Source organism: Spea bombifrons, chromosome 1 (assembly GCF_027358695.1).
Source record: "Spea bombifrons isolate aSpeBom1 chromosome 1, aSpeBom1.2.pri, whole genome shotgun sequence".
In the NCBI taxonomy this organism is placed as follows: Eukaryota; Metazoa; Chordata; class Amphibia; order Anura; family Pelobatidae; genus Spea; species Spea bombifrons.
Window position 1 is genome coordinate 17,600,565 of NC_071087.1, and position 27,899 is coordinate 17,628,463.

Below are 27,899 nucleotides of genomic sequence, written 5' to 3' on the forward strand. Positions count from 1 at the left end.
AAGAGTGTCATGTTCCAAAAGGTGCAAAAAGATCAACTGATGCTAATATATTCTATAAAGACTCACATAGAGGTTGCCACTTCTTTTATGATGAGTAGTTTCAAATGTTTTTGTCACAGCATGGTAGGACTTATCTAATGCACTTAGCTCTGCTTCTATCACTTCACAAAATTCTACATGTGACTTCATAGCTTTGAAAAACTATGGCATAAAAGCAAAGGCTTGAGTAATACATTCTCTGGAGCCAGACAAGCAGGACAAGTAAACATAAGAGGACAATAACAGAGGGGAGGGGAATGATTTGACTAACAATAGGTTGTGATCTATGATATTATATACACATATATACACACAAACTCTTTGGGTCTATTTTGGAACTGGCAAAATAGTCAAGACTCGCTATCGACAAAATGTTCGCTCTTGTTAAGGTTACTTGAACTCGTGTCTAGCGAGTCGCTGTCAATCTTCTCATAACTTATTCTTCTGCCATCTTGAGTCTCTTCATGCTGGTCTTGGCCACTTGTTTCTACAAGTTGCCCGTTAATTTCAGACAGTCCATCACAACTTTCTAACAGTCCTTCGCTGGCTTTTGCAAGTTCATTGGGGGTGGTTTCAGCTCCAGGGAACGTCTCCATTTTCATTGTATCAGTAAGCACTGGACTACACAAGGGTGAATCGAAACTGCTCTGGGGAGTGTAGCAGGTGGCTACGTTGTGGGTCTCAGCAAGGCTTTGTAAAGGGTCTTCTTCCAATTCCACCGCGGACAGCTCTTCTGCTAGTTCAACAATTTGCTTTCCATGATGTTCTTTGTCTGAACCCAACAGTGGAATTAGGGGATGGAGATACACATTTTCATAAGCATTGCCAAGGGGACCTTGAGAGCTTTCTAACTGTTGGGTGGTTTCATTCTTGGCTGTCATTTCCAAAGCTGTGGAACATATTTCAATGCTGGGCTGCCTGTGAGCTTAAGAAACAGAACGTACCCATATTAAAATCACTGAAGTAGAAGAAAAAAATCTCCACTTTACAATTTTATTTGTACCGATTGCTTAAACAACAATAATATATTTATAACACTGGTAATTAAAAATATGGCGCTCTATAAAAAAAAAAGCTATTTGTGGAAAGCAAGTTATAGGACCCCAAGGTAGATTTAATTACTGCCAATAAGAGAGAAAAAAAACTATAATCATCTTTTACCTTCATAGATTAATGGTTTATGACAAGGTACACCAGTAAATGCCAGCATTGGGGATTTTGGCCTCTGTGTGGACGGAGGCGCGGGATCATGTAATGAGATTGTGTCCTTTCCTCCTGCCGGGAAAATAACAAGAGAAAACATTTAATTGAGCCATGAAAAACAAGAAAAAAAATGATATATAATCTCAAAAAAATGTCAAGTTTGCTTCACAGATTCCAGAAAAAGTGTCCCTTTATTGTGGATTCATTACTCATCTTTTCACACCATTCAACGCATTAAACTTCTATACATCCTCTCTTCTTGTGTACGCCATTAATGGTTACTCCATTTGGGGGTCTAGAAAGCACAAGGCCACCAATATGAAGGTAAATGTAATTCATGAAATGATTGCCTTTTGTTAGGGGGATGCAGTGATTCCATTCGGCGATGTGTACATTCTAAGTTACTCAAGGTACACAACTCCAGGGTCTTCTCTCTGTTTGGAGTCTTTTTTCGCAGTCCTCTTGAGGCCACATAAAAGATTTCTCTAAGAAGTTCAATTATTAAAGGTGCTGTTCTATTTAGACAAAGCACTGTTATGCAAAACACTTTAGATGACCTATCATTTTAATAATAATAATAAAAAAATATATATAAAAGTAGGTAGCCATTTTAGATACAAAGGCTAAAACCTCTTAGCACATGCTTTTGTGTCACATGACAATTATGAACTCCTGGCAAAAAAATATGATTAAATAATTTTTCATTCAGAAATATTAGTATGTATGGTTCTAAGGCTGGATTTAGTTAAATAAACAGTTAAATCCAGAAGAGTATGTGGAAGAGCAGCGTTCTGTAGGGAATCCGTTGGTTAGATGACACATTTCAATTGACTGTCTTGATTATGTAGCATGTTTCTCCTGTACAGGGGACATGTATAATGTATGGCGTTAAGCGTGTCCACCTCTAGGTCCATACTGGACTCACGTGATGAGTTTAAAGACGCCACCATTTACCTCCACAATCATGTTCCTCTCTGCTAAGACCTCTCCACCACCTACGCCAGAATATGCCCCCGATAAAACCTCAGTTTGTTGTTAAGGTCACTCAAAAACTCATTTTCAAGTGTATAATTTCGATCTCAGGAACACAATTTTAGACGCCTAAAACTGTCAGTTCTAATAGAATGTTCTCCTTGACGCGTAGAAGGCATTGTTAAAATCCTGCAGCATGTGAGCAGTTGGCAAACACAGCTGGAGAGACATCCAAATAAGCCTGAGGAATTATAAATGTCCCAAACGCAGAGACTGGATAAAGGTGATTTAATATTCAATTGAGATATAATGACTCTGAATCACATTCAGGTTGGAAAACATGTTTTTCAAATCAGTCACTTATTTGTAAGGGTTATATTTTTGATGCAAATCTGCTGCAGGATTACACAGAAACGTAGAATTGGACAGCAGATAAGAACCATTCGGCCCAATTAGTCTGCCCGTTTTTCCTGATGTAAGACAAGCAGTCCTTGACGTTGCCTTAGATTCAGAATAGCTTTATGGATTTTCCCATGTACGTCTAAATTCTCTTACTGTATTAGCCTCTACTGCTTCTGGAGTCGATAAAAGTAAAATTTCCTTACATTACAGCTAAACCTCTGACCCTCTTCTTTTAGATTATGATCTCTTGTTCTAGCATTTCCCCTCTTTTGAAATAAACTTCCCTCCTGTACTTTGTTAAATCCCTTTAAGTATGTAAATGTTTGTGTGTCGCCTCTCTGTCATTTCTATAAGCTACATATTCAGATCCCTTAGCCTTTCTTGATAATTTGTGTCCTGCAAACCATTTCCCATTTTTGTCGCCCTCCTCTGAACTCTCTCCAATGTATCAACATCCTTCTGGAGATGGGGTTCTGCAGAACTGCTCACAATACTCTAGGTGAGGTCTGAGCCCCAGAACCCCCTCCCTCTTCCTGCTACTAATGCCTCCCGCTCTACAACCCAGCACCCTGCTTGCTTCTTCCAAATCTTTATTGCATTGCCTGCTTACCTTTAAGTCATCGGAAATAATTACTCCGAACAGTATCCCTGGCGCTATATGCTGCCTTTACATTTCAAATGCATTATTTTACAACACATACCTTACCATTCATGAACTACCACCATACGCAAAAACTGTCCCTCTTAAGGACATAAAGCATCTATACGTTAGCCGATATCAATTTATCCTGAAAGATTTTACGAAACGTCAGTGAGCACGCTGCTAAGCCAGCTAGATACTGCTTTGTAAATAATAACATTGTCTAATTAAACACATTAAAACAGTAAGCAAGTGTAGTAAGAGGACAGGCAGGAATGGGCAATGAGAGGTGTGAAGAACATCGAGCAGATAACGAGGGTAACAGGACAAGAAGAGGACACAGGGCTGGACTTCAGGACATTACAAACCAGTCCCGATTTCATGGAATTACACATCTGAGAAGCAAAGGAGAATCGAAACGTAACATCATTTGATCAGAACAAAAATATATAATGGAAGGACAAAAGAATACATGAAAAGTTTTATTATTAAATATTATCATTGTACAGTCAATGACAGTTCAGAGACACAGAAGTAGCCCCTCAGGCGTAACTAAACAACTTAGAAGGGGTGTAGGTGTTATATAAAAATGTTTGAAAGCTCCTTAAGCAGATACGTTCTCGAGTATAAAACAACAACCTAACTCCCTCTATACAAGTTTAGAAGTCTATGGGTCAAGCAAACAGAAGCGCACTCAGATAAAGTCCAAATAAGTGTTGGAAGTGACCTTTAGCTCGAATAGGGAATAGACTACAGGCACCTGATAAGGCTGCCGGTCTCTCCACAACCCACCAACCCAGGATGTTTCACTAAAAGCGGCTTTGTCCAGGGACATGTTTGCCATATTGTTTCATGCACAACGCATGTTCATAAGCAAACATAATTTGGGAAATAGTATCTAATCCTAGTTCTATTGCCCGCACTCTCAGTACTCCATTTCTTTCTATCCTTCCATCTTTGACCCCCAGTCCTCACCCCCTTTAATTCCCCACCAGTACCATTTAGCTTTACTCCACATCTCATGCCCCTACACAACTGAACCCTCTTGACTGACAAAGGACATTACTAAGTCTGAATAATGAGGATATGTCCAAAGGTAATTTTAGGGGTATAGGTACAGTAATCCAAGATAAAGGGACCATTGGTCACCACCAAAACAATTTTTTGACAGCAAAATGATCCGTAGCTTGTGGCAACCCAAGAACACAATAAAAGAAGCCTTTTTGTGAACAAATAAAACTAATATACATTGTCATTTGCCAATGTATAGCTCCATCCAGGAGCTCAAGAAACACTAGGTGGTATTGGCCTGAATATCTCAATGCCATGCGCAATGGCGTAGATACTGAAATCATGAGTATAAACTTTATTCATCCGGATACTGTAGTAACAGAATATCATGCCGAGTGTTACCCGTTTTATTTTTACATTTTCCTATGAATAAAGAATTAAGCGGACAGTGTAAACAGTCATAACTACAACACTAGTAAAAAAAAGTTTAAACAAATAGCAAGAAGTAACTATTTTTGCCTATAGTACCTCAAAAGAGTTGACTTTCCACTAGACTGCGTGTTTGATATGCAGTTTTAAAGTGGACATTTTTGTAACGTCTAAGTACCATAGTCTTTAATTATTCGGAAATTATATGTTATGGATACACTCTGTAGATAAGAATAACGAGTGTTAAAGGGATCACTTTCAGGTGAAAAAGATCAAAGCAGATCCAGGCTGTCAGGCATAGAAGTCTCCTCAACCTAGTTATGGAAAAGCAAAACTGAATCGCACCAGAAAATGGCGCACCATACCGTTCTTTATCACCAATATTACATCTGCTATCCTTCAATTGCTGATCTCAATGTTACAATCAGGGAAAACAGTGTTATAATCAGGAAGGACAAAGAGGTTCTAACACAGCGGAAGCTAGGGTATGTGGGGTGGTTGATTGAAGTTTCAACTCACTAAGGACTTTGCAATTTAAAGGGGTAACCCTGGCAAATGTCTCCCTCAAGAGGAGTTGAGGTGGCTCCAGGATGGATCTTCAGTGGCTGGTCTACAAGGGCACCTGAAAATGATCTGATTGATTATATGAACGGTTCCTAAATGTCTACACTCTTGGTAAAGCAAGAGAACCAGCTTTCACAGCATGTTCTTGAAGGACTAGGTTAAAGAAGGACAACACATGGCTTTGGATGCTTTTTTTTGTAGATCTCTTAACAGCTTTAGAGGAAATCTAATAAGGAACGAGTACATCTGCAGCTCGATGTGAAAAAGACTTTCCTCTGCAAACAAGACCGATCTTTTAACAGTACAAACACCTACGTGTATTGTAAAAGTATGAAAGATTACAGTGCAAACATGCAGCAAAACAGAACATTGGAAGAAAACATTTTAATTTGAACCTACTCCCGAATCCCACAGAGACATTGTAGCTCAGGCCTTCCCGAAGCAGAAAAAGGAGAAAAGAAAAGAGTTATTGATAGAAAGTTTACCAGAAAATGCAATAGCTGTGCTCTCCGCGTACAAGAAAATAATTGCGTAGGAAGAGAAACGGCGATATATCAGATAACTAGAAGCATAGCTCTTGTTTCACGTATTTATTCTTTACATTATTTCGTGCTGCTTGACTGCATGGCACAATTTATTGTATTTATGTTCGAATACCTGATACTTGGTAGGTCATACTTACTTACCAAATCAGAGAATGAATAGAGCAAAGTGACAATAAAGCTGAACATACCCATAATACTCCACACACCCCTAATAATCCACCACATTATGAAGGACTTTCTCCTTTGAAGGACATAGATGACCCTGTATAAAGCATAGTTAAATCAGAGAGGCGGCTTTCAAAATGTCTCCCCAGGTTATCTATGCATCCCGCAGGGACAATTCAGCCCTTTTGCCAAAGAACCATGCGAGAGATGCCTTTCATAATGCATAGTGAAGAGATTGAAACGTTCCTCCTCACTTTTTACTTGCCTGTTTGGTTAGTTAACTCTTTTTACGTTATGCCAATATATTTTATTTTTAGTCATCAATTCAGAGAAACTGTATATACATTCATGAAATATTGGTGAAGAGTCTTATCAACGAGCGGGTGAGTTTTCTGTGGTCACAACTAGAATCATTAACTAAGAAACACCGATAAAGAGAAGGAAAGACAACATGTAACAATGGTAACAATAAGAATCAGACAGGGGACGTAAGAATTTACTAACATGGGAATCTGAGGGCGAGTTGAACAACGCCAACGTCACTATGTAATATGAAAGGTCAACCACAGTGCTCTTTTCCTGCAAGAAGGGCCGTGTTGCTCCTTCATAATATGTAGTTTATGAGGAGAGGGTTCCTCAAAGCCACCCCCAGTTAACAAATTCTACTTTGTGCATGGCCGGCTCTGCCCTTCTTCAGGACGAGCTCAGTGAAGCCTGTAAGTGAAAACATCCCAAAAAAAACAACTAAGCTGATTTTGATAGGGAATATAATCAGGTTGGTACTATCATACAAACCCCCACCGGCTGACAGAGAATCATCTTCTCTGACAGCCGGTGAGGGTCTGCATCGCACAGACAGACTCCGTTACTGCCCTTCACTTACACTGTGGCTTCTATGAAGCAGCAGTGAAAGTGCCTTCAGTAACGGAGCCGGGTAGAGAGGCAGAGCGGTGTATGGGAGGGGGAGGAGTCAGAGGGGTGTATGGGAGCCACCCTCCAATACACCACTCTGGCTCCTCCCCCTCTCATACGCCACTCTGCCTCTCTACCCGGCTCCCTGGTGTCTTGTCAGAAACGGAGGTTCACAGGAGGCAGAGTGGAGTAAGGGAGGGGGGAGGAGGCAGAGTGGAGTATGGGAAGGGGGAGGAGCCAAAGTGATGTATGGGCGGGGGAGGAGGCAGAGTGGTGTATGGGAGGGGGAGGAGGCAGAGTGGAGTATGAGAGGGGGAGGAGCCACAGTGGTGTATGGGAGGGGGGAGCCAGAGTGGTGTATGGGAGGGGGAGGAGCCAGAGTGGTGTATGGGAGGGGGAGGAGCCAGAGTGGTGTATGGGAGGGGGGAGGAGCCAGAGTGGTATATGGGGGGTATTATGAATTTTTAGGGCATATAGGGGGTATAAGGCATATGGATATTAGGCATATCAGGGGGCATAAACATATCTGGGGGTAAAAGGTATATCAGGGGGCTCAGTGGCATATAGGGGGTATAAGACATATCGATATTAGGCATATCAGGGGGGCATAAAACAAATCTGGGGGTAAAAGGTATATCAAGGGGCTCAGTTGCATATCACTGGCATATAAGGAGTATAAGGCATATCAGGGGGCACAGTGGCATATCAGGGGGCACAGTGGAATCTGGCATATAAGAGGTATAAGGCATATATGGGGCAGAGTGGCAAGCTGGGGGGTCAGATGTGCATAACTGGGGGCAGGTTGGTAAATAAAAAAATTTAAACAAGGCTTTTTTCTCAGTTTTTATTAAATATGAACAATAGTTAACATATGAATTATTATTTACTAATAACTTTGTATTAAAACCTAGTTTGATAAGCACTGTGTTTGGGTTCTTTTAGCTTTTATTATTATGTCAGTAAAATAAGAAGGTGAATAGAGAGAGGCCATTGCAATAAAGAGATGAAAGTGTAAATTGTACGTTTTTTATTGCAATTTTTCTTCAATTTAAAATAATGTATTTTTTTATCCGATTAATCGACAAAATAATCGGCCAACTAATCGATTATTAAAATAATCGTTAGTTGCAGCCCTAGTGCCAAGTGCTATTTCACGGTAGCCGAATACAGTGTGGGTCCACAGAGGCAGAATTCGCATTCAGAAAATACAAGTTGGCAAGTTAAATGAAACAAAGTAACATCTAATCATTCCAAACAGCCTCTCCATAAAAGTTACATCTATCGGGCTATGTTGCTAATCCTGCTTTGTAACATGGGAACCCGGTCCAAGAGTCTAATACTAACAGACAGGGGTCTTCAACAGTAGATATGGATAACAATAAAGGTAAAGCTATAAAGTAAAAGGGGCTAAAAACAAAAGCCCCCTAAAGAAGGGGGAATAAAACAGCAGTTTTATGATCAAACTGTCACTTTTCCTAATATGTCTAATAATAAATTACTCTGACATCTTTCTAATTTTTGCCCAGCTGTTACTCGGGTCCTGGAGTAATAGTATCCATGTGACAAAGACCCTTTTTAAATCCTTTCCACTGTGCATGTTTTATATTATTAGTATAGAATTGCATTGTAGATTTTATCTTGAAAATAAACATGCAAGCCGGCACCATGTCATGAGCAGCGGTGTGTGTTCACACGCTTTACAACAGCCCAAGCAGCTATTTCTCCATTCTACTAGGGATTGTTTTTTTTTGAGATGTAATATATCATTTTGGCACTGGGACACAGAAAGGTTCATTAAGAGTCTGTAAAGTTCCTGAACATTAAGTTAATTCACTGCTTATTATATTGTATTCCAGGGAAATCTAAGAATTGTGTGCACACACTTTGACATAATATACTGTACTCTGCCCTGATTTTAGATAATAGTATTCACAGCACACACTTGGCTCAAAGGAACATTGGCATTTAATTATTTTTATTGAATTAAAATACCGATGCTCTTTATTCTTCCCGACACCAGGTAGGGCCACCTAGGGGGCCCTGTCCTGTCACTCTAGAGGGCTCGGATGACCTCTGTGGCCACTTATCCACCTGTAATAGGCAATACCCGCAGCTAGCGTCCCGGAGAGCGTACAGATCATCCGATCTCCCTCCACGCTGTGTCTGGCTGTTTGGGGGCAAACATAGCACATACAACCTGTTTGAGGGCAAAAACTGCACTCACAAGCTGTTTGCAGACAAAGCTAGAACTGTGGGACATGTTGCTTGGTGAAGCCAGGGGCCCCAGGACAATTTTCATATCGGGACCATGTGGTTTCAAGTTACGCCCCCCTGTAGACCTTCTCGGTCTCTTTACTCCTTTTGTCCTATGTTTCCTAATGTCTTAACCTGTATTTTGTGTTCCATTCTCCTTCACTGTGCGGGTACTAATCTACAACCTTTAATCTTAGATCTAATTTTAGATTAAATGCACAGTGATTTATAGAGCTGATTTTAAGAAGCACCACTTCAACAATCTGCAAAAAGTGGACAATCACTTATGAGTTGTACATAAACATCTTAAATTCTAGGAATACAATCTAAAATACAACAATATAAAAACCTACCTGGGAGACTCCATAAGCCAGAAACCTCAAGTGTTCTAAGTTTCTTTTCTAATTCAGCCACTCGGTTGCCTAGAATTCTGAAGATATGAATAAGAATGAATATTGAGCAGTATTTAATTCTGTGGGTGAACATCCCATAGGCTCTGTGCCTTCTCCCAAATCCTACATTTAGAGTTTATTTGCCATATAGATGAGATATACATTAGATTAGTCATCCCCATTAGATGATCTCTACTCTACTATTGAGTTGCTTGTTGGTTCAGGCATCCTTTGTAACGGTGGGGTGAGGAGGACGATGAGAACTTCAGGCCAAGAAACTGATCTGCTGGCCCTGCCACATACAGTCACCAGTCTCAGCTTCCACAAGGTTAATAAACTAAATATATCCCAACAATTACAGCAACTGACAAACCAAAAGCACAAGCTATACTTATAATAAAAGGACCAGATCAAACAGGCTTGGTGCAACATGGAGGTCCATGTGGACACAGAAGCACCAAGTATGAGTTATCTGGATCCCAAAGACTCACACTTGTACCGCATTGAAGCTACGCAAAGTCAACTGCCTACAGACAAGCTTCAGAAGCTGCCGGTGTGAAGCTCAGAAATCCATCGCAGAAATGAACACTACCCAGTCTTTAACACGTTTTCCACGTTACACGTCATCACGTTTGCAGAAAGAGTCTGTTACTAACTAAAAATTAAATTTTCTTGTATATAGTATTTCGGATGCATATGTGAAAGGCACTTGAGGGGTGACTAAATCAACTTTTTTTTTTCTATGGCCTTATGGAAATATTTTTAAATATCTACCGGGGCGGGGGTTTTGGGGGGACTGGTACGTGATGGTCAACTATCTCAAATGCTTTTACACAACCAGCTAAATGCAATACAGTTTGCAACATCATGTATTCAAGTAACGCAACACAAAAATTTTCTAACTATCAATTAGCCTCTTAAACTTAAACTTGGATCAGTGAACACAACGTGCCATTGGAACACAGGAGTGATAAAGGCCTATAAAGCCATTCCATTAAAAAACAGCTACTGTATTTCTGATCCATTTCATGTTTTTTTATAATGGACATTATATATCTTTTCTCCTAACACTAACATGAAATATTTGGTTGTACGACTAAAGAAGTATATTCCAATTTTCACAGTTACCAAATAACTTTCTATGAAAAAACGTCGTTATGATATCCTTTAAATACCTACATTGTTGTATGCTGCATGCCAACAACAATGCACACTGAAATAAAACGATGATTATCTATTAAGAATATTCCATAGAAATGTCTGAGCATTACCCCGGGGCATAGCTGCTCACCAGAAAATTAAAATTCCATTTACCTAAAACCTTTTTTTCTTACTAAAAGTAACAAAAAAGAGCGACAATTGCCTTTCTGAATACATGGAGACAGTTTTGTGAGCTTATCCCTTTGATTTTCAATTTTAGGATTTTTATGTATTATTTTCTAAATAAATTACACATGGATTTTTTTTTTTTTAGCATAAATTCATATCAAATTTTACATTTTATTTTAGATACGGTTTACAACTTTTGGAAATAATGCGTCTGCTACTATGCATTCATGAAAAAAGGGCAAATAAAAAATAAATAAAAAACATGTACTGGCAGAAGGCAGTGAAAGGAAGCAGCGGCGGCTGTAAACAGGACGTACTTGTTGGTCTGGCGCTGGTGCTGAATGACCATATTTTTCTCGTGGATGGTGTCTAACAAGGCGGTAGCCAGGGATTTCAGATCCGTAATAGACTGCGGAGTTGCTGGCAGGCTGCATCCATGCTCCTCCGACAGTAACTCCTGAACTGTACGGAAAAACAAACCGAGGAAGGAGGATAATGTGTCCGCTGATGAATCAAATCTTCCTACACGGGTTACTGCGAAGGGAAGTGATTTACGCTTTTTTTCCCTCATTTGTTTTGATACATAGGGTAGGCATATGCCGCTTAGGCTGTGGTGAAGAATTTCTTCCCCAGTTATATTTGCTTATTACATTTTGCACAACAAAAACCAGTTTTCATTGTTAGCCAATTTTAAAGTAAATTTCACAATTTTCCCAAAAAAAATATTTTTTGGGTGTTTACAGGTTACAAATGAGAAATATACAGTGCAGCGCTGTGCAAAAGGTTCTAGGCAGGTCTACAGAATCCCTGACCTTCTAGTGTACCTAGAAGAATAAATGCCATTTTCGTTTTTTTTTTTAGGCAAAAAAAAGCCCCATAGTGATTTCATTTATATTTTTCTTCTGTTCGCTCATTTTCTATTTTTTTAAGTGATAAAAATTAACCACTAATGTGTATTTTTGAAAGCATTTTTTTCACACCTGCCTAATACTTTTGCACAGTATTGTATATGTGTTAAAAACCCGACTTATACATTTATGCTGCCTTCCTATTTTTATAGAATATTCTCTTAAACTGGAAATAAACTCTAAAACCATATTCAAAATAGACAAAAGTGAATAATATAAACTATCCAATTCACAAACCATGTACCAGTTGAAAACAACATGAAAATAATCCCAGGAGTTGAAGAAAACACTAAAACAAACAGATTCAATTTAAAAAAACATACAAATATTTTGATGGAGAACGTAAAGGAAAGAAACGGAACTAAAGATGCGTGAAATCGGAGCAGCGAAAAACTTCATAAAATGAGATCGCACCAATAAGGTAAAAGATGTAACATTCCATAAGAAAGTTAACATTGGAGATTGAAAGAGAATGACAGAAATTCAGCTGTAATCATACTTTTACAGGCTTTCAGTTTGTAAGATTGCATGGAGGGCTCACTGCGGGTTTTTTTTTTGGGAAATAAGTAGAATTGTCTGACCATTGTGGCTTTAAGCTCGCTGCTACAGAGATGAGCGTTACCCGGCTATAAGCATGGCCTTCCCCTTCTCTTCTTCCAAAGCGGGCTTGGTTCCCCACTATATAACCCAATTGCATTACGATTCACAACAGAGGAGTGCAACTGTATTCATTCTCCAAAAATATCTGTACATCTGCGTGAAGAGTAGGCCCTGCATTTTGCCAAGCTGCTGAGATGACATTCAAGAAGTCTCAGATATTGAACTATGCTTATTCAGGGCCAACTCCGTCGCAGGAAGAGTCAATCCTGAAGCATATTGCTAGCAGCTAATGCAGTGATGGACACCTGTGTGCAGCGCACCCTGTGAAGCTGCCTGCCATGAGGTGGGCCCCAGTCGCAGGTAAAGCGAACGACGAGTGGTGTCCACTTGTAGACAGGCATCGTTGAAGCAAACACTCTGTCTGCTTCACCCACAATTAAAATTTGGCGTCCAGGCCAAGTTAATCCGTCAATGTTAAGAAAAAAGCCCACCCCATGTTCCCCCAGGGCCCACCATGTTAAAAAAGTTCAGCCCCTCCATGGCCACCATGTTACAAACCCCTACCTTGAAAACAACGCATTAGAGTTCAAGGTAGGGGTGTGAAGGTGAGTGCCCAGGGCTCCTCCAGGGGCCGTGCCCCATACAGCTATACCGGCTGATCATTTCCCCTGTAATCATGTTGAATCTGGACTGTTTCCAGTGATTCTGTACCTTGTTTTGCAGACAGCACTCCGGTCAGCGCACTGCTGTTTGATTTGATGTTAGACTTGGAGTTCTTCCGCCTCTCCAGAGCATTCTAGAAACAAAATATTGATCCATCAGCCGCCGCTCACGGCTAATGCCAAAATGGCCAACACAGCTTAGAAAGGGCAATTATTTGGCTTTATTTCTGCATGAAGAGGCACATTGCTTATCAAAAGCTACAACGTTAACCTTCATGGCACTTGGACGTATGGGTATTGGGAGTAAGCATTCACGTGCCTCCAATGTACTCTCCAAGGGGCCATCCTGCTGCCATGACTCTAGGTTGCTAGATATGTCCAACTTGAGACACAAGAGGGGCAGAGCTTACAAAATCTTTCATGTAGAAAATGCTCCGCAGAGCCTGTGGAGGTTGGGGGAAATTCCGTTTGTTTATTTGGAATAACTATTTTTTTTAAAAAACGCACTATGCTCCACCTCAGCCCCATTTTCATGTTAAACTCATATTGCAGTCAATTTTGCATGGCCTCCACTAGGCGGGTAGCGGGTCTTCTCAGGACCCCGCTCCCGAAGAAATGGATTTAACAAAACACAGGAGGGGAGTTTATTTCAGAGGAGGAGAAATGTTAGAAGAACAGGTCATAAACTAAAATGAAAGGGTCAGAGGCTTTGATGTAATGTAAGGAAGATTTACTTTACTGAGAGAGTGATAGGTAAATAGAAGAGCCTCCCACCATACTGTGAGGGGATTTAAACAAACATTTGATTTAATTGGCAGCAGCAGCCAATCACTCGTATGCTGCAGTAGCCAATCACTCGCATGCTGCAGCAGCCAATTACTCGCATGCTGCAGCAGCCAATCACTCGCATGCTATCTGATTGACAGCTGTTAAACCCACTGCTTCCATTGACATGACTTCAGCAAGGTGCTACTGAGCATGTGCAAGAAGTACCTACTAATGCAGCTGGTGGAGGAGGCAAAGGAGGCAGAAGTTTAATTTTCTAGCTCCAATAAATAATGAATGCAGGTTCCTGTTCCTTTAACGTTAAAGTATCATCCAGAGACATCATAGTATCACATTGCTGCCATTGTAAAATAAAACACCATCTTAAACTATAATAAATAGGATTATATCAACAAAAAAAAGAATTACTGCGCTCTTATTTACATTGGTAAGCAATGCAGGAAAGCAATTGCGTGTAGCCAGGAAAAAGCGGTTATTTTCAATGTCAACTATATTTCATAGTCTTGTCAAAAAAAGAATTCACTTGGTCGCATGAAACAAACAAACGCAATAACTCATGTCTATAAAATCCGAGAGACTGTTTCAAGCGAAAGCAATTATACATAAACAGCTATTTCATTTAAGACATTTTCAGCGCACTTTCCAAAATGTGTTTTTACCTTGTATTTGACAATATTACTTTTCTGCAGATTAACTTCTTCCTGAAGCTGTTTTAATCTTTCTTGAAGGTACCTGGAGAAAAATACAAGTGTGAAAGCATTTTCAGTGGTAAATGGCATTCTAAGTATATATATATATATAAGTTATAAAACAACAGCGGCACTGTGCAGAGGCTGGCAGTTCAAGGGGTTTATTCTCTAAATGGTGAGAGGAAAAAAGAAAAAATCAACTTCTTGTATTATCAAGGATCACCCGTTTTAAGATCAGCTTGCATTTTAAATCTGTGAACATTCTAATTTGGTGGGATGACATTCAAGAACGCGATTCAGTTCCATTTATTCACATTCTTTAATGTCATTGCACCAAATTAACTATGCATTATGCGAAGCCTACTTGGCCTTTCTCTCTGGAGAAACATGACTTGGTAGACCCATCATAATGAAGAGTTTAGTTGGGGGCATTAATAGTCAAGGTATTGGCCACCATTGTAACATTTTCCAATAAATTAGGGAATATATATATATATATATATATATATATATATTCTTTTTCTGCACACAAGTCACAAAAGCTATCCCATAGTCAAGAGCTGATATCACAAACAAAATTTGATTAAAAAAATAGCTGGTTGAGGGCGATTTACTTTAAATACGGTCCAACCGCGATCGGTATTGACCTCCAATGACCAGATAATTGGGCAGTATGGACCAAAAAAATCACCGCCTATTCCAAAAAAACAGACCCATAGTCATATTTACTGAAACACTTTGAAATGTGCCTGGCTACAATCTATAGTATACACCGGCACCATCGCTCCACCAAAAGCTATGTAGGGAGAAGTCATTTGCCGCTCTAGCTGATACCTCCTGGGGTGGCTTGAGGAATAGAACATAGGATAGGAACTACATGGATTATATATATATATATATATATATATATATATATATATTATACATTATACATATATTATACATATAGTACCCTACACACATACTTATTCCACAATATATAACACTGGATTGCACACAAAATGCTGTACATAAAAAACTATGCTATTATCTTTTATTATTAAACTATGACAAACATATTTTAACCACTGGTTAATTAATAATCATTTACATGACATAAGGGAAATACCCCGAGTATTTTATGCTTTGACCAAAATCATGCAATTTAAATCCCAAAATTGGTTTTCTATCTTATTTTTGAAGATATTACTGTAAATACGCCATTATTTCCATAGTTTTATTATTTATACGAAGCTCCTCGTTCCTACGACTTGTTTATGGCTTTCTTTACATTGCGCAGGTTCATTTACACATTTAACTTACAGAGTCAGCTATTGCAACGTTCGGCCAACTGCTCGATCATATTTAGGATCCATATCAAGTAATTACATTATTATTACATTACAATTATAATATTAGAAGATTATTTTCATCTGGATCAATGCATCCAGGGATAGCTGAAAAGTCTGAACTTGATAGGTAATTAATCAAGTATTTTTCATACCGCCGCCATTCTTATCAAAAGAGAGCCATCCCAGTACATACAATTTAATTAGTTGAAACTTCTAGTTGTTTAACATCCATAATCTCATCTTGAGCCGCAAGAATTAATTCATAGGTGCAAGCTCATTCCATCTTTAAACGTACGAGATGAATGCAAGCGTGGTATTCCGGATCCGCGCAAAGCTAATATTTGTCTCTTCCGTGTTTCACAAGAATTACCGCACATTTAAATGGAAATTTCTACATTTGGATATCTTCACGTGACAGAACATTAAATTGCAAAGCACAAACAGGGGAAAGCGATTACATTTGGGAAAAATAGTGTGGCGGATTATACCGTGAAACATTCATACAAAATACAGACATTCAATGAAATAAGATAATTATGAGATCTTCAAATAGGAAGAACGTTTAAACAAAACAGCCCAGTGAACAGAACATATGTTCCAATAAAATCAACATATGGACAACACTATGTACCTGGCCTGGACGTTTTTTTCATTTTTGCAGTCGTGGTTCTGGTCATCTGTCCACAATACTGGTATAAAAGGCCTTTCTAGCTAACGATCAGGCGGCTCCGGAAGAAAGGGCATCGCCACAGAGGTTACCGAGATGATAGGTGCCCCCAAAATGAATTATCTAAGAATGTGAAGATGATTGACCAGGCCCCCCTAGCAAACTGACGGCAACAAAGTATTACTTACTGAGGTACCATCAAGTCTAGCAAGAGCCCTAACGTAGAACCCCATCAAAGGCCCCGTAGGCTTTGGACTAAATCCAACAAAATGCGTCAGAAATGACCACTATCTTTTTAAGGATTGTTTTTCTTTTGTCCTGTGTCATGAAGTAAAACAATATCATTGTTCTTTTTTATATTGAGGATTAAAAGTTAAGTTTTTCTATAACGGATGGTCCCGCTCACTGCCTGATGAGTGCTCGAAGCACCGTCCCCAGGAGGCACTCTAATGCTTTTGCTATGACGGAGTTACTGGTAGCACTGGTCTTAAACACAATCACATTCCGACTTTCTAGTTCATTTGCATACAAAACTTATATATAAAGCCGTATTTAGCCCAAGAATAAATGGCGTCTTTAGTCGAAGTGCATACATACAGTTTATACCTCTTATCTCTGAAGAAGAGATCACCAAGATCTCAAAAGCCTATGGAAACTGTACATCTTTTTTTGTGCTGGCCCAATAAAAAAGTATCAACCTCTATTATAGACTCCATTTGTTTTCATGTTCTAATGCCACACTCAAATACATTTCATCAGCTACCGAGCAGATCTACAACCTGTGGTTATGTCATCTGAGCATTCAACCTGTTCTACCAGAAGTCTGGAGATAATGACCTACCTGTTCTCCATGCACAAGGCATCAATGTCTATGATGCGTTTCTCATCACCGCCTAGAACATGGTTAAGCTCCTGGTTCAGTCTTTCCGCTTTATCCTGGTAAAAAGAGCGTTCCTGCTTCACGTCTTGCAGTTCATCTAGAGCGGACTGCAGTTCATGCTCAAGAGTCTCAATCTGAGAGGAAAGAATCACTCAGGGTCACAAGGAAAGGTGAGATGCCTTCATCAGACAGGGCAATATCATCGCATACAACGGAATCTGACAAGCTGATGTACACCAGAATGAATCTTTCCAGGCGACATGGAACAAAAAGACGCATAGACTTGGTAACAAAGTTTCTGTAGGACTAACAGACTAGGTATTAAGCACATGTGACTCGGATTTGGGACAGACTAGGGTTATACAGAAAGTGACTATTTTTCCAAATGAGGTCAGTGGCAGGACCTTGCCGGGTATACTTTAGGCTCGTGTTCTAGGACTATCAGGGTGAGTGATCACAAACACGAATTTGTGATTTTAAGTCATGGCTTCCAGTTTGTGATGAGAAAGTCCTGACTCATATGTAATAACAGAATAAATCTTACAATCGTGAACAGTGCTAAGATAGGATGATCTTTCTTGGGAATGATTTTATTGAGAGGCTTACACCTTAAATTTGTTAACCTGGTGGGAAATGCATGGTTAGCATGGTTAGCTATTCAGCTTAAACCTGAATAGTGATCATGGATTTTCAGAGTACAACCGCTAACACGGGTCAAAGCAAACTTCTAGTCAGCCAATTGAGATAAAAATAATCAAACAATACTTCAGTTTGTATCAAGGGGCTCTGGACACATTTTATGGCTCTCTTGGTTGAACCTAATATCTTTAAAGCATGCAAGGTTTTGAAGCTCTGGTAACAAAAGTGAATACCTGTTCTCGTGCTTTTTCCAGCTGTAAAACAAGATCTTCTCGCTCATGGGGGGCAAAGTGACGGATTCCAACCTCATCATCCCCAAGTCTCTGCTTGGCAATAGTCATTCTTAGTAGCTGGGAACACAGAATGGGATAAAAGCGATCAAAATCCCACACCAGCTGGAAAGAAGTGATTTTTTAATGACTATGGGGTTTATGCATTAAAGGGACAGTTGGTAGGAGACTTTACAGACAGATTGTGGTTTTAACTTCTTGCCGGCAACTAGCCCTTCTCGCTCGAGAAACAAGCCAGCGATGGCCCTTCATAATGAATAGTGAAGTGACTACTCTCCTGCCAGTTCTCCATTTAGTTAATAGACCCCTATGTATTACACCTCATTTACACGTCTGTTTCATCCGGGTACTAGTATTTTAGTATATTTATATGCTCTTTGCTACTGTATTCTTAGTCTCTAAATCCTGTTCCCCTGTTTGCAAACATTTTTACTGGACTGATCTTTAATAATAACAGTAGAAATGTTTGCCCAGTCTTGCCTCGGGTAAACCTGATAGAGGCAAATGAAAAGGAGGAAGGGCTCAGGGCAAACTAGTGACTTGTAAGGCGGTATGCAGAAGACAACCCACAATGGTGGAAACAGATTCATTACGGAAACAGTCGAATAACCTTGACAGCTGTTCTTAATGACTTATTTGCAACGCAAAATAAAATGCATTTATGGAATATGGAGATCTAGAGTTTGCCTATGGAGAGTAACCGATAAAATTAAGATGTATGTTTATTACACGTGGATGTGGTCTGGTCTATCTGATTCCAGTTTTAATTAATTAAACGAAACGAAAACACCACTGACCTTATTGTCTCCTTCAACTTCTACCAGCCTCAGCTGCAATTCCTTTATTTCTAACTCCAGTTTTTTGCTTTTTTCTCTAGAATCAGCAAGAAGCTGTGCCAGATTTGCCTGTTGACAATGTAACAATACAGAATAAAAAACGAGTGAGATAGAGAGAAAAGAGAGGAGAGAGAACAACGATAAATTTCCATATCCACTTGGCTTCTCCCTTAGAGGTGATGTGGGCTACCCAAGATATTTAAAAGGCTTGCATGTCATAGGCATATAAACGGAACTCTTGAGCCCAGCTACCAAGGAAGAATGCACCGAATGTATAAGCAAACACATCTGCCGATGTTCATATGCTATAATTCATTTTTTATTAAAAATAAAGAGACATGAAAACATGTCTGACACTTTCAACAGTCAGGTACGAGCTAAACAACGTACACACACACACATGGCTGATAGCTACGCAAAATCTATCCATATTATCTTATTTAAAAAAAAAATTTGCAGAGGTTTCTCTCTATTTTCAGGCACCAATTTAACCTTTCTTCTCCTAAGTTTAGAAAATAAGAACATATACACACACACACACACACACATCTCTCTAAAAAGACATAATACGGTATTTATTTTATATATTTTTGTCCTTGTTTTTGAAAAACACATTTTCTCCACTACAATGATACGGGATGGATCAGAAACACAGTGTAGACATTGTTAATGTTGTAAATGACTTTAGCAGGAAGCGGCTGATTTTCAATGGAATATCTTATTAGGCGTACAGAGGCCCTCCATCACTCGCATCACTTCTGTGTTCCAACGGCACATTGTGTTTGTTAATCCAAGTTCAAAGGGCTAATTGATCATTAGAAAAGCCTTTTGCAATTATGTTCCACAGCTGGAGATGTACATGTTTTCCAACAGTTAGGTGACTCCAAACTTTTGAATGATATATACACCTTTTATATTCTCCTAAAATCTAAAAAAATGCAAGAAAAAAAAAAGATCATAAGAACATCCACATCTCTCTCTAAAAAGACATTAATATACCTGCTTCCTCTTTTCCGGTGGAAGCGATGGATCCCCATCCTGCAAAAGAAGATACAATTCTGTATTAAAAACTACAATTAATACATGTTTTTATTCCCTCATTACTGTTATGTTATGGTGCACAACACAAGCCAGACAGAAATTAAATGTGATGCTTGTGTAGAAATCACTCACTGTCATCATCATGATTTATCCATTGCTGGTAAGAATACGAAGACCTATGAAGGCCAGATTGCCGTTAACCTAGAAGAACGATTATCAGTAAATAACCGGCGATCCTGCCTCTACACGATAGATTCCTTTTAATGCTGTGTATCGCACCCAGGTGGCAAAGCGCGCCCAGAATAGGAATCAGAGGGGTTTTTTTTTACATACGATTAGCTCCCGGTACTTTTTCTTCAAGGACTGGTGCCTCTCCCGCAGCTGGTTGGCCATCAGTTTGTACTGGTCTCGCTCCTGCTGACATGTGTCCAGTTCTTTAGACAGGATTAACAAAGCTTCCTTCTTGCTTTCAAGCTTCCTCTTACAAACCAGAAACTAAAACAAAGAAAAAGTGGGATTTTTATCAGCGCGCTTTTCATATTACCCTAAACTCCCTATGCGTTGGGAATGATTGCGCAATGACGTCATCGTATAGAACGGCGTCGTACTGATATGAAATGCTTTCGTTACTGTATAGAATAATGAACAAAACACTCATTATTTATGTTTAAAACCCAAACGCAGTCTATTAATTAAGCACAAGAAGGCTATATCTTACATTGTGACCAAAGCATAGGGCCCATAGGAAAACAATCTTTGGATGATAAAGGAGCTGCTCCACATAGGGGGTCTCTTAAAATACATCCAGGTAAGTTCCGCATCATGTAGAGAGAAGTAAAAAAGGAAACTTATTTTGTTTTTCCTTTAATGATTCCCGTCTCTTAAAACATCCCCTAAGAATTACATCTAAGCAGTCCGACTGCCTACAGCCATTCCCACCTGCCATGCATGCGCATACATGTGAAAGGGCACAGATTCCCATGTACACAGTGATGGCCAGCGAGCGCGACTGAATGAGGTGTTTTAAATGTCATGTGACGGATTTGCGTAATACATAAACCTGGGAATTTTCTAAATGAGCTCACCCTAAGACTTCGGAAATATTAACCCTTTAATAGACGACCGTGAAGCTTCTATGTAGTGACCCGCCAGACGTGGCTCTAATTATGGTCCTCGCAGAAACCTTGACTTGTCATTATTCAAAGATACACTTAATTGAGTCACCTGCATTCAAGCAGGGATAATAAACCACAACATACTGGTAGCCAAGGCATCTGTTTGGAGTCTTAGATATGATCCCAGCAGCGCACAATAGGAAGAAGACAATTCCAGGCTGTGTGACCCTGAGAATCTGCCCCTTCATCCTGAGACTGGGGCAACAATCTGTATGGCAATACAGAAGTAAAAAAATTACCATATTTAACTTCAATTTCTTTAATACATTTTTTTAAGTTTGCACAAACTTAACATCTCATGTATATATGGAAAGACTTAAAAGCTTTGATATATAAAGGGCATTCAAGTGGCTCATTTAACATCAGCAGTCACATGGTACTAATGCTATTGGGACTCAGTATTGATTTTTTTTAAAGGGACAAGAATTTGTTAATTAAAAGGGCTTTCTGGAGTAATGCATGCGCTCTCTTCCCAGCATGCATCTGTCCCCCTTCTTATGGACTGCACATTTTATATCAATACAATGCTTTCAGATAATTCAGAGCTTGTACGGAAATTAGATGAGATGCAGAAAACATTTTGCTCTGCTTAATGAACACCGGAACCCTCAGTTCTGCTACAAATCCCACGTTAGGTAAAATACTTCCAAGTGTTCCAGAGGATTATGGGATTTGTAGTCCAACAAAAGAGGCCATACAGTTAGAAACATATAATTAGATGGCAGATAAATTAATCTAGCCTGTCTGTTTTCCCTGATGTAAAGACACAGACAATCAGTCTTTGGTCTAAGGACAGCCATATTCCTATTGTATGTAGCCACTACCATGTCTGCTGGGAAGCTGTCCCACTTACCTACCACCCTTGCAGAAAAATAAAACTTCCTTACATTCCAGCAGCAACCCAGGAATCTGAATATGTATGCCTTTTCAGGTTGCACACTGAAATATATTTTTTCATATTTAATTTATGGAAAGTATTTTCTTCCTTGCTGGGAAACAATTTACCGGTAATATTGAAACTGAATTCATAACCTTCATAAAACATGATCTACTTTCAATTATGCTGCAATAGAAGGACTTTTGGGGATGATGATCTGAAGATCACTATTTAATATTCGAGACGCACACACACACACACACACACACACACACACACACACACACACACACGCACACTAAAATGCGTGCAATAAAGCATCTTCCACGCCTGTCAACAATGGCTCAGATCCGGTGATAACCTTTTCCTTTGAAGTGACAAATGATAACCTTTACCGCTCCATTGATGTCAACGATGACATCAGCAACGAGCAACATCTTGAAAGCAGCTGCGGTTGTCACAGTTTCAGTCTATTGTACACAGTTCTGTCCCCATAAATGAATATTACATTTATTTGCATATCGCCGGCAGATGCTGTGGCGCTGTTATAGTAGGGGACAGTGAAAATACTGAGCGAAGACAATTTACAATGATGATAACATGAACACCCGTTAAAGCATACCGGTACAGAAGGAGAAGCGGACTCTGCGCTTGGAAGCTTTAAATTTAACCAGTGGATAAGTGAAAGAGGACTACGTAGGCGAGGATGAGGAATAAGAGTAACCGTCACACTAGACACTTAAAGGTTCTCTGAAAAGTGTTTTTTAATAATAAACGAAGGCTCCATACACCCGATGTCTGTGATCATTTTCTACTTTAAAGCTGCAGTTCCACTTGCCATACTAGGGAGTTCCAGCATGGTTAAGCAAATGAACCTTCCCTGTTCTGTCATTTTATGCTTAACTTAAAACAGCAAGAAGCTTTTTTGGGTTCTATGGCAACAACCTATCAGCAGTGGTGTATTTACCTTGGGCAGTGCCCCCAGCTGCCATCATGAATGCATTAAAAGGCACTGTGCCATTTAATGCAGTCTATGGAGGCTGCCCTGGCTCCGCTGTGCCCCCAAGAGGGCATACTTGCCCCAGTTTTTAGCAGGGGGACTGCCACCACCCCTTGACTAGTTGGCCTAGGCATGGATACGTCACCACCTATAAGGGCGTGCTTTTGTTTTGTGTCCCCGACAAAAATGTACTTTGTTAATTAACTATTTTTGGGAAACCTTCAGGAGTCCAACAACCATAGGAATACAGTTCATAAAGCCGCATTTACTTAACAGGTTAACCTACTGCAATAATTCACATTCTGAATACCAAATCCAAATCTGATCTGCATTGGTTGCCCAAAACCGAGCCGATTCAACGCATTTATCCGCTGCTGACATAGTGACATTCCCTGATGTCAAACCCAAGAGGCAAATCGTCCCTGGAATATTTTTCTTCAGCAATGCACCTGCTTTGGATGCCTGCTCCATGCACATCACGCTGCACTGCACCCCAATGCACGGGATATGGATATGCTGGTAATATTGGGGTTACTGGGAAAATTAAATATGGAAATAATGGTTCTCCTCCCAGACAGACCATATTTCATACACAGACACAAAGCAATACGTATGCTTCATTTCAGGCCGCTAAATATGATTGTAGTAAGTGACCCCATATGTAAGCACATTATAGAAATACATCCATTAAACATTAGCGCCGAGCAGTCATCTGCCGCTGTGTTTGTAAACCGGGCGCCATGCTGCCGTATTAAATGCCCCATCTCACCTCCCAATCCCGGCCATCATCAGCCTCTCCCCCTACTCCGCTCCTCATGTTATTTCCAGGGGTAAAGCTGATCCCTTGTAAATCCAAGGCTGGCCGAGGGTCAGCGCATGCGCGCGCATCACCAGCTACGTCCTAGATCCGGGCCGGAACGTCTGTCAACCAATCACAGTCACACGCCGCAACGAGGGCGCGAGGGGTTAATCCGTGGCTGTGGAGGATTCCCCTTCGGTGTGACGTCACGCAGGAGGGGGGACTACCGGTATATAAAGCTTGTGAGGCGGTTTGGGCAGAGCAGCTGCTTACTTAGTTATGTGTACGAACTGGATTGGGCATAATCCGAATTCTCTGTTTTACAGGCTTTGGTATAACATATACAGAGCTTCAATTCTTATAATATATATATATATTTATATATATATATATATACATACATACATACATACATATAAATATATTTCACACATACATTCACACATCCAGACACAGTGTATTATATTAGCAGGTGTTTTCAGAGCACTGTTTTTAACACACAAACATTACACATTTGTGACCCAAATAGTGAGACTCTGGATGCATTCTGCAATTACATTTAGTATTAAGGGGGTACGTGGTCTGGGCGGTGGGGTGTAACAAGACTCCCGATGCATTCTGCTATTACATTTAGTAGTAAAGGGGTACACGGTAGGGGGCAGTGGGGTGTAGTGAGACTCTGAATGCATTCTGCTATTACATTGAGTAGTAAGGGGGTACACAGTCAAGGCGGTGGGGTGTAACGAGACTCCGGATGCATTCTGCTATTACATTTTGTAGTAAGGGGGTACACAGTCAAAAAACATGCAGGAAGTGAAAGCGTACTCTTTTATATCAATGACGGGTTTTATATTATTACACGGTGTAATATGTTATGTGTTGTTGTTCATCTGAGGTTTTATTTACTTACTTTTTAGACCTGCTAAGGAACAGATGATTGCTTTTATGTCCTTATATGTAAAACCATACAATTCAAAGATGGTGTACCTTCTTTTTCACATGAGTGTATATATATATATATATATATATATATATACCCACACACACATCAACACCACAGCACAGTTATTCATATATAACCGGGTATAACTCATACAAGACAATTTAAAAAGAAGCCATGGAAGCAGAGATACTCGACCTGTCCATATGCTATATATATATGACACATGCTGTATAGACACACAAAAGCAAAATGCATATACCCACACACTCTGATATTCAGAGACTCGCGCATAAATAAACCCTGACTGCCATATACATGGACCCAAGCTCCTGCCTGCAGAGTATCTCTGCCCCCACCTGGCATAATAACTTTTACCACCAATGGGCCCCATTTTTAGCCTGCCTCTTTAATGGCATCTATTCACTAAATGAGTGGACTTCCACACTTAGATCACCAACTGTCATATTTATTAGCTCAAGTCACGTCAGTCAAGTTAACTCTTTTAACGTCTGAAGCAGAAATCTACTGGCTGACAGAAGGATTTCAATTAGGGTGAACACGTCAGCCATTTTTTCCAGGACACATATACATTCCACATGTTACTGAGCGACAATGTGATGTCCTGCAGTATTGAGTAAGCAGAGCTGGATAATCAAAATCTTAATAAATATTGAACTGGACCAGGGCCGGCCCTATAATGGGGCAGACTGGGGCAATTGCCCCAGACGGCACTTTAGAAGGGGCGGCACTTTGCCGCCCCAAGCGCTTTTTTTTTGTTTTTTTTTTTGAAGCGGAGGAGAGAGAGAGGGGCACTGAGTGGTTTTCGCTTACCCGCTCGGCGCCCCTCTCTCTCTCTCCTCTGCGGCGAGTCTCCCTGTTCGGTCCCGGTGCCGGCTTGTAATGCAGAGCGCCGGAAGTGACGTCAATTTCCGGCGCTCAGCATTACAAGCCGGCACCGTGGCAGAGCAGGGAGACTCGCCGCAGGACTGTTTAAAGGTAAGTACCGGGGGGGGATCGTAGATTATGGCGTCGGCAATCCCTGAAACCCTCACCAAAGAAGAAGGCGTAATCAAGTACTCAAAACGTACTTTAATATGCATTCTTTAAAATGCAGTTTCCTTGCCTCCTCCATGCTCTGAAAATTCTCGTCAGTGGCAAGAAAGTGCTCCCATTTCAATTAGAAGGGCTTTTTCCAGGCAAGTGCACAAGGGTCTTGTTAGACCCCCAATGTGGAATTGACTGAACCAGTGCTGGAGATGACTGGCTGCCGGTTTATCATGTGCCATGATATGTGTTCGGTCACACACATCTATTACACGCAAAACCGCTAGGCGACGGGAAAAAATGCCAATGCATATGGAGAGATTTCACAGAATCCCATCATTCATCAGCAAAGGAGACACAATGTAAATTTAAAGGGACCTCTCAGATATCATATGCATTAAAGTTCATACGATGTACGAGATGTGCAAGAGCTTCCATTTAACGCAACTCACTCCCTGTTCCTGAATGGCTGCTTATAAGATTCTTATATATATATATATAAATATATATATATATATATTAAAATGTTTGGTGCAGAAAACAAGAAATGGAGGAACGCTTAAGTTAGTGCTTATTACACCCAAAGCCACTCAGCCAGTAAATACATTTTTTTTTATGTCAAGTTTATTTTTAGTCTGAGAGTTATTTTAAACCAGTTTATCACAAAGGAATAAATTCCCGAAGCCTGGCTTGGACTCCGCTGACTGTAGACCAACCTCATCTTAGAAAAAAAAATGATTTATTTAAAAAATTCAGACTGGGGGGTGGCTAGATTTGTAAATTTTTTTAAAAAACTCTGCTCAAAACCCATAATTGTCATAATCCTCACATTTTGGCCGTGCTCTTCTTTACTGTGGTCATTTGTGTCATTTTATTACCAGTTGTCCTCACTATTGTTTTGCTGAAGATTTGCGCACCTGTTCGTAAAACTTTGCCCAATTCTTGCCGAAATGAGGTTTAAATGCAGGCCAAAAACGGTGTTATTCAAAACATAACTTTTTAACGAAAAAAAAAATGTGGCTCATAAATAATGCATTGCATGGATACTGTGTCCAGATATTATATTTTACAGTTTTTAGTTGGCAAATTGGCCACTAAACTTAAAAAAAAAAGAATCAAGTTATTCTGTAATGCCTTGCTTTCCATTTCAATCTGTTTTATAACGCAATCAAGAATGTAACAAATCCGCAATTGGTTAATTAGTTAATAAAAATGCCTGCGGCAGTATTTCCAAAAAATAGCAAAGCCAAGCTAATTACTTTGCAGTCATAGCCTTATGATAAAAGAGACATGCCTGGTGCCATAGGATAGCCGCCAGCTGATTTCAAACATCCTTATCCAAAAACGATAGCGCAGGAAGGCAATTGCATTATGACGTACCCCTGCCAAGTACCCCCGCCAAGTACCCTTGCCAAGTACCCCCCACCAAGAAATATGTTAAACGCTTGCTCTGCTCGTTACCTGCCACATTCTGGTGTTTATAACAGGAAGCAGGATCTGGACAAGTCACATTGCAACAGACTTACTAAAGTATTTGCAGAGAAAATGTGCTACTCTCCAAAAGAAAAAGCAATAATAATATTTTTAGGTATATTTTTGTATCGTAAAAAACGCAGAAGAAGGTTTACCGGAAATCTTGATTTGTTACATATTTACAACCCAGACTGTATGATAGATATTGCCATGTGTGCAGGTGTATGTATGGGGGCTGCTTAGTGTGGCACTCACCTCGCTGACGAGTCCCTGCCAGTCACTCTCGCTCCGATCACTTTGCATGGTTTATGAGACCTTGTTAGAGAGACTGTGTGTCCGTGCCGGGTACCCTTGCCAATATATGGGAATGCGGTCAGCCATAGGCTGTCGATCCGTCAGCCTG

The 27,899-nt window shown here is 40.0% G+C and overlaps 1 protein-coding gene across 2 annotated transcripts; it reads right to left on the reverse strand.

The window, feature by feature from the left end:
* CCDC149 (coiled-coil domain containing 149) lies at window positions 1-27,899 on the reverse strand. Of its 2 annotated transcripts, none has more exons than XM_053458338.1 (12): window positions 27,752-27,899; window positions 20,519-20,680; window positions 20,144-20,182; window positions 19,106-19,213; window positions 18,252-18,368; window positions 17,341-17,513; window positions 14,472-14,544; window positions 13,076-13,160; window positions 11,174-11,318; window positions 9,489-9,565; window positions 1,201-1,314; window positions 1-964 (listed from the first exon to the last, which is right to left on the reverse strand). In XM_053458338.1, the coding sequence occupies exons 1-12, from the start codon at window positions 27,797-27,799 to the stop codon at window positions 390-392; spliced, it is 1,716 nt and encodes a 571-aa protein (XP_053314313.1). In that variant the 5' UTR covers window positions 27,800-27,899; the 3' UTR covers window positions 1-389. The 2 variants fall into 2 exon arrangements, with proteins under 2 accessions (XP_053314313.1, XP_053314312.1); XM_053458337.1 differs by lacking the exon at window positions 27,752-27,899 and adding an exon at window positions 24,007-24,116.

Excerpts from the sequence above, each read along its gene's own strand:
- CCDC149 (XM_053458338.1), bottom strand. The coding sequence starts at position 27,799 with ATGCAAAGTGATCGGAGCGAGAGTGACTGGCAGGGACTCGTCAGCGAG. Across the intron at positions 20,183-20,518 it reads AAAAGTACCGGGAGCTAATC|GATGGGGATCCATCGCTTCC; the intron begins GTATGTAAAAAA and ends CTTCTTTTGCAG. Across the intron at positions 19,214-20,143 it reads CACCGGAAAAGAGGAAGCAG|GCAAATCTGGCACAGCTTCT; the intron begins GTATATTAATGT and ends CATTGTCAACAG.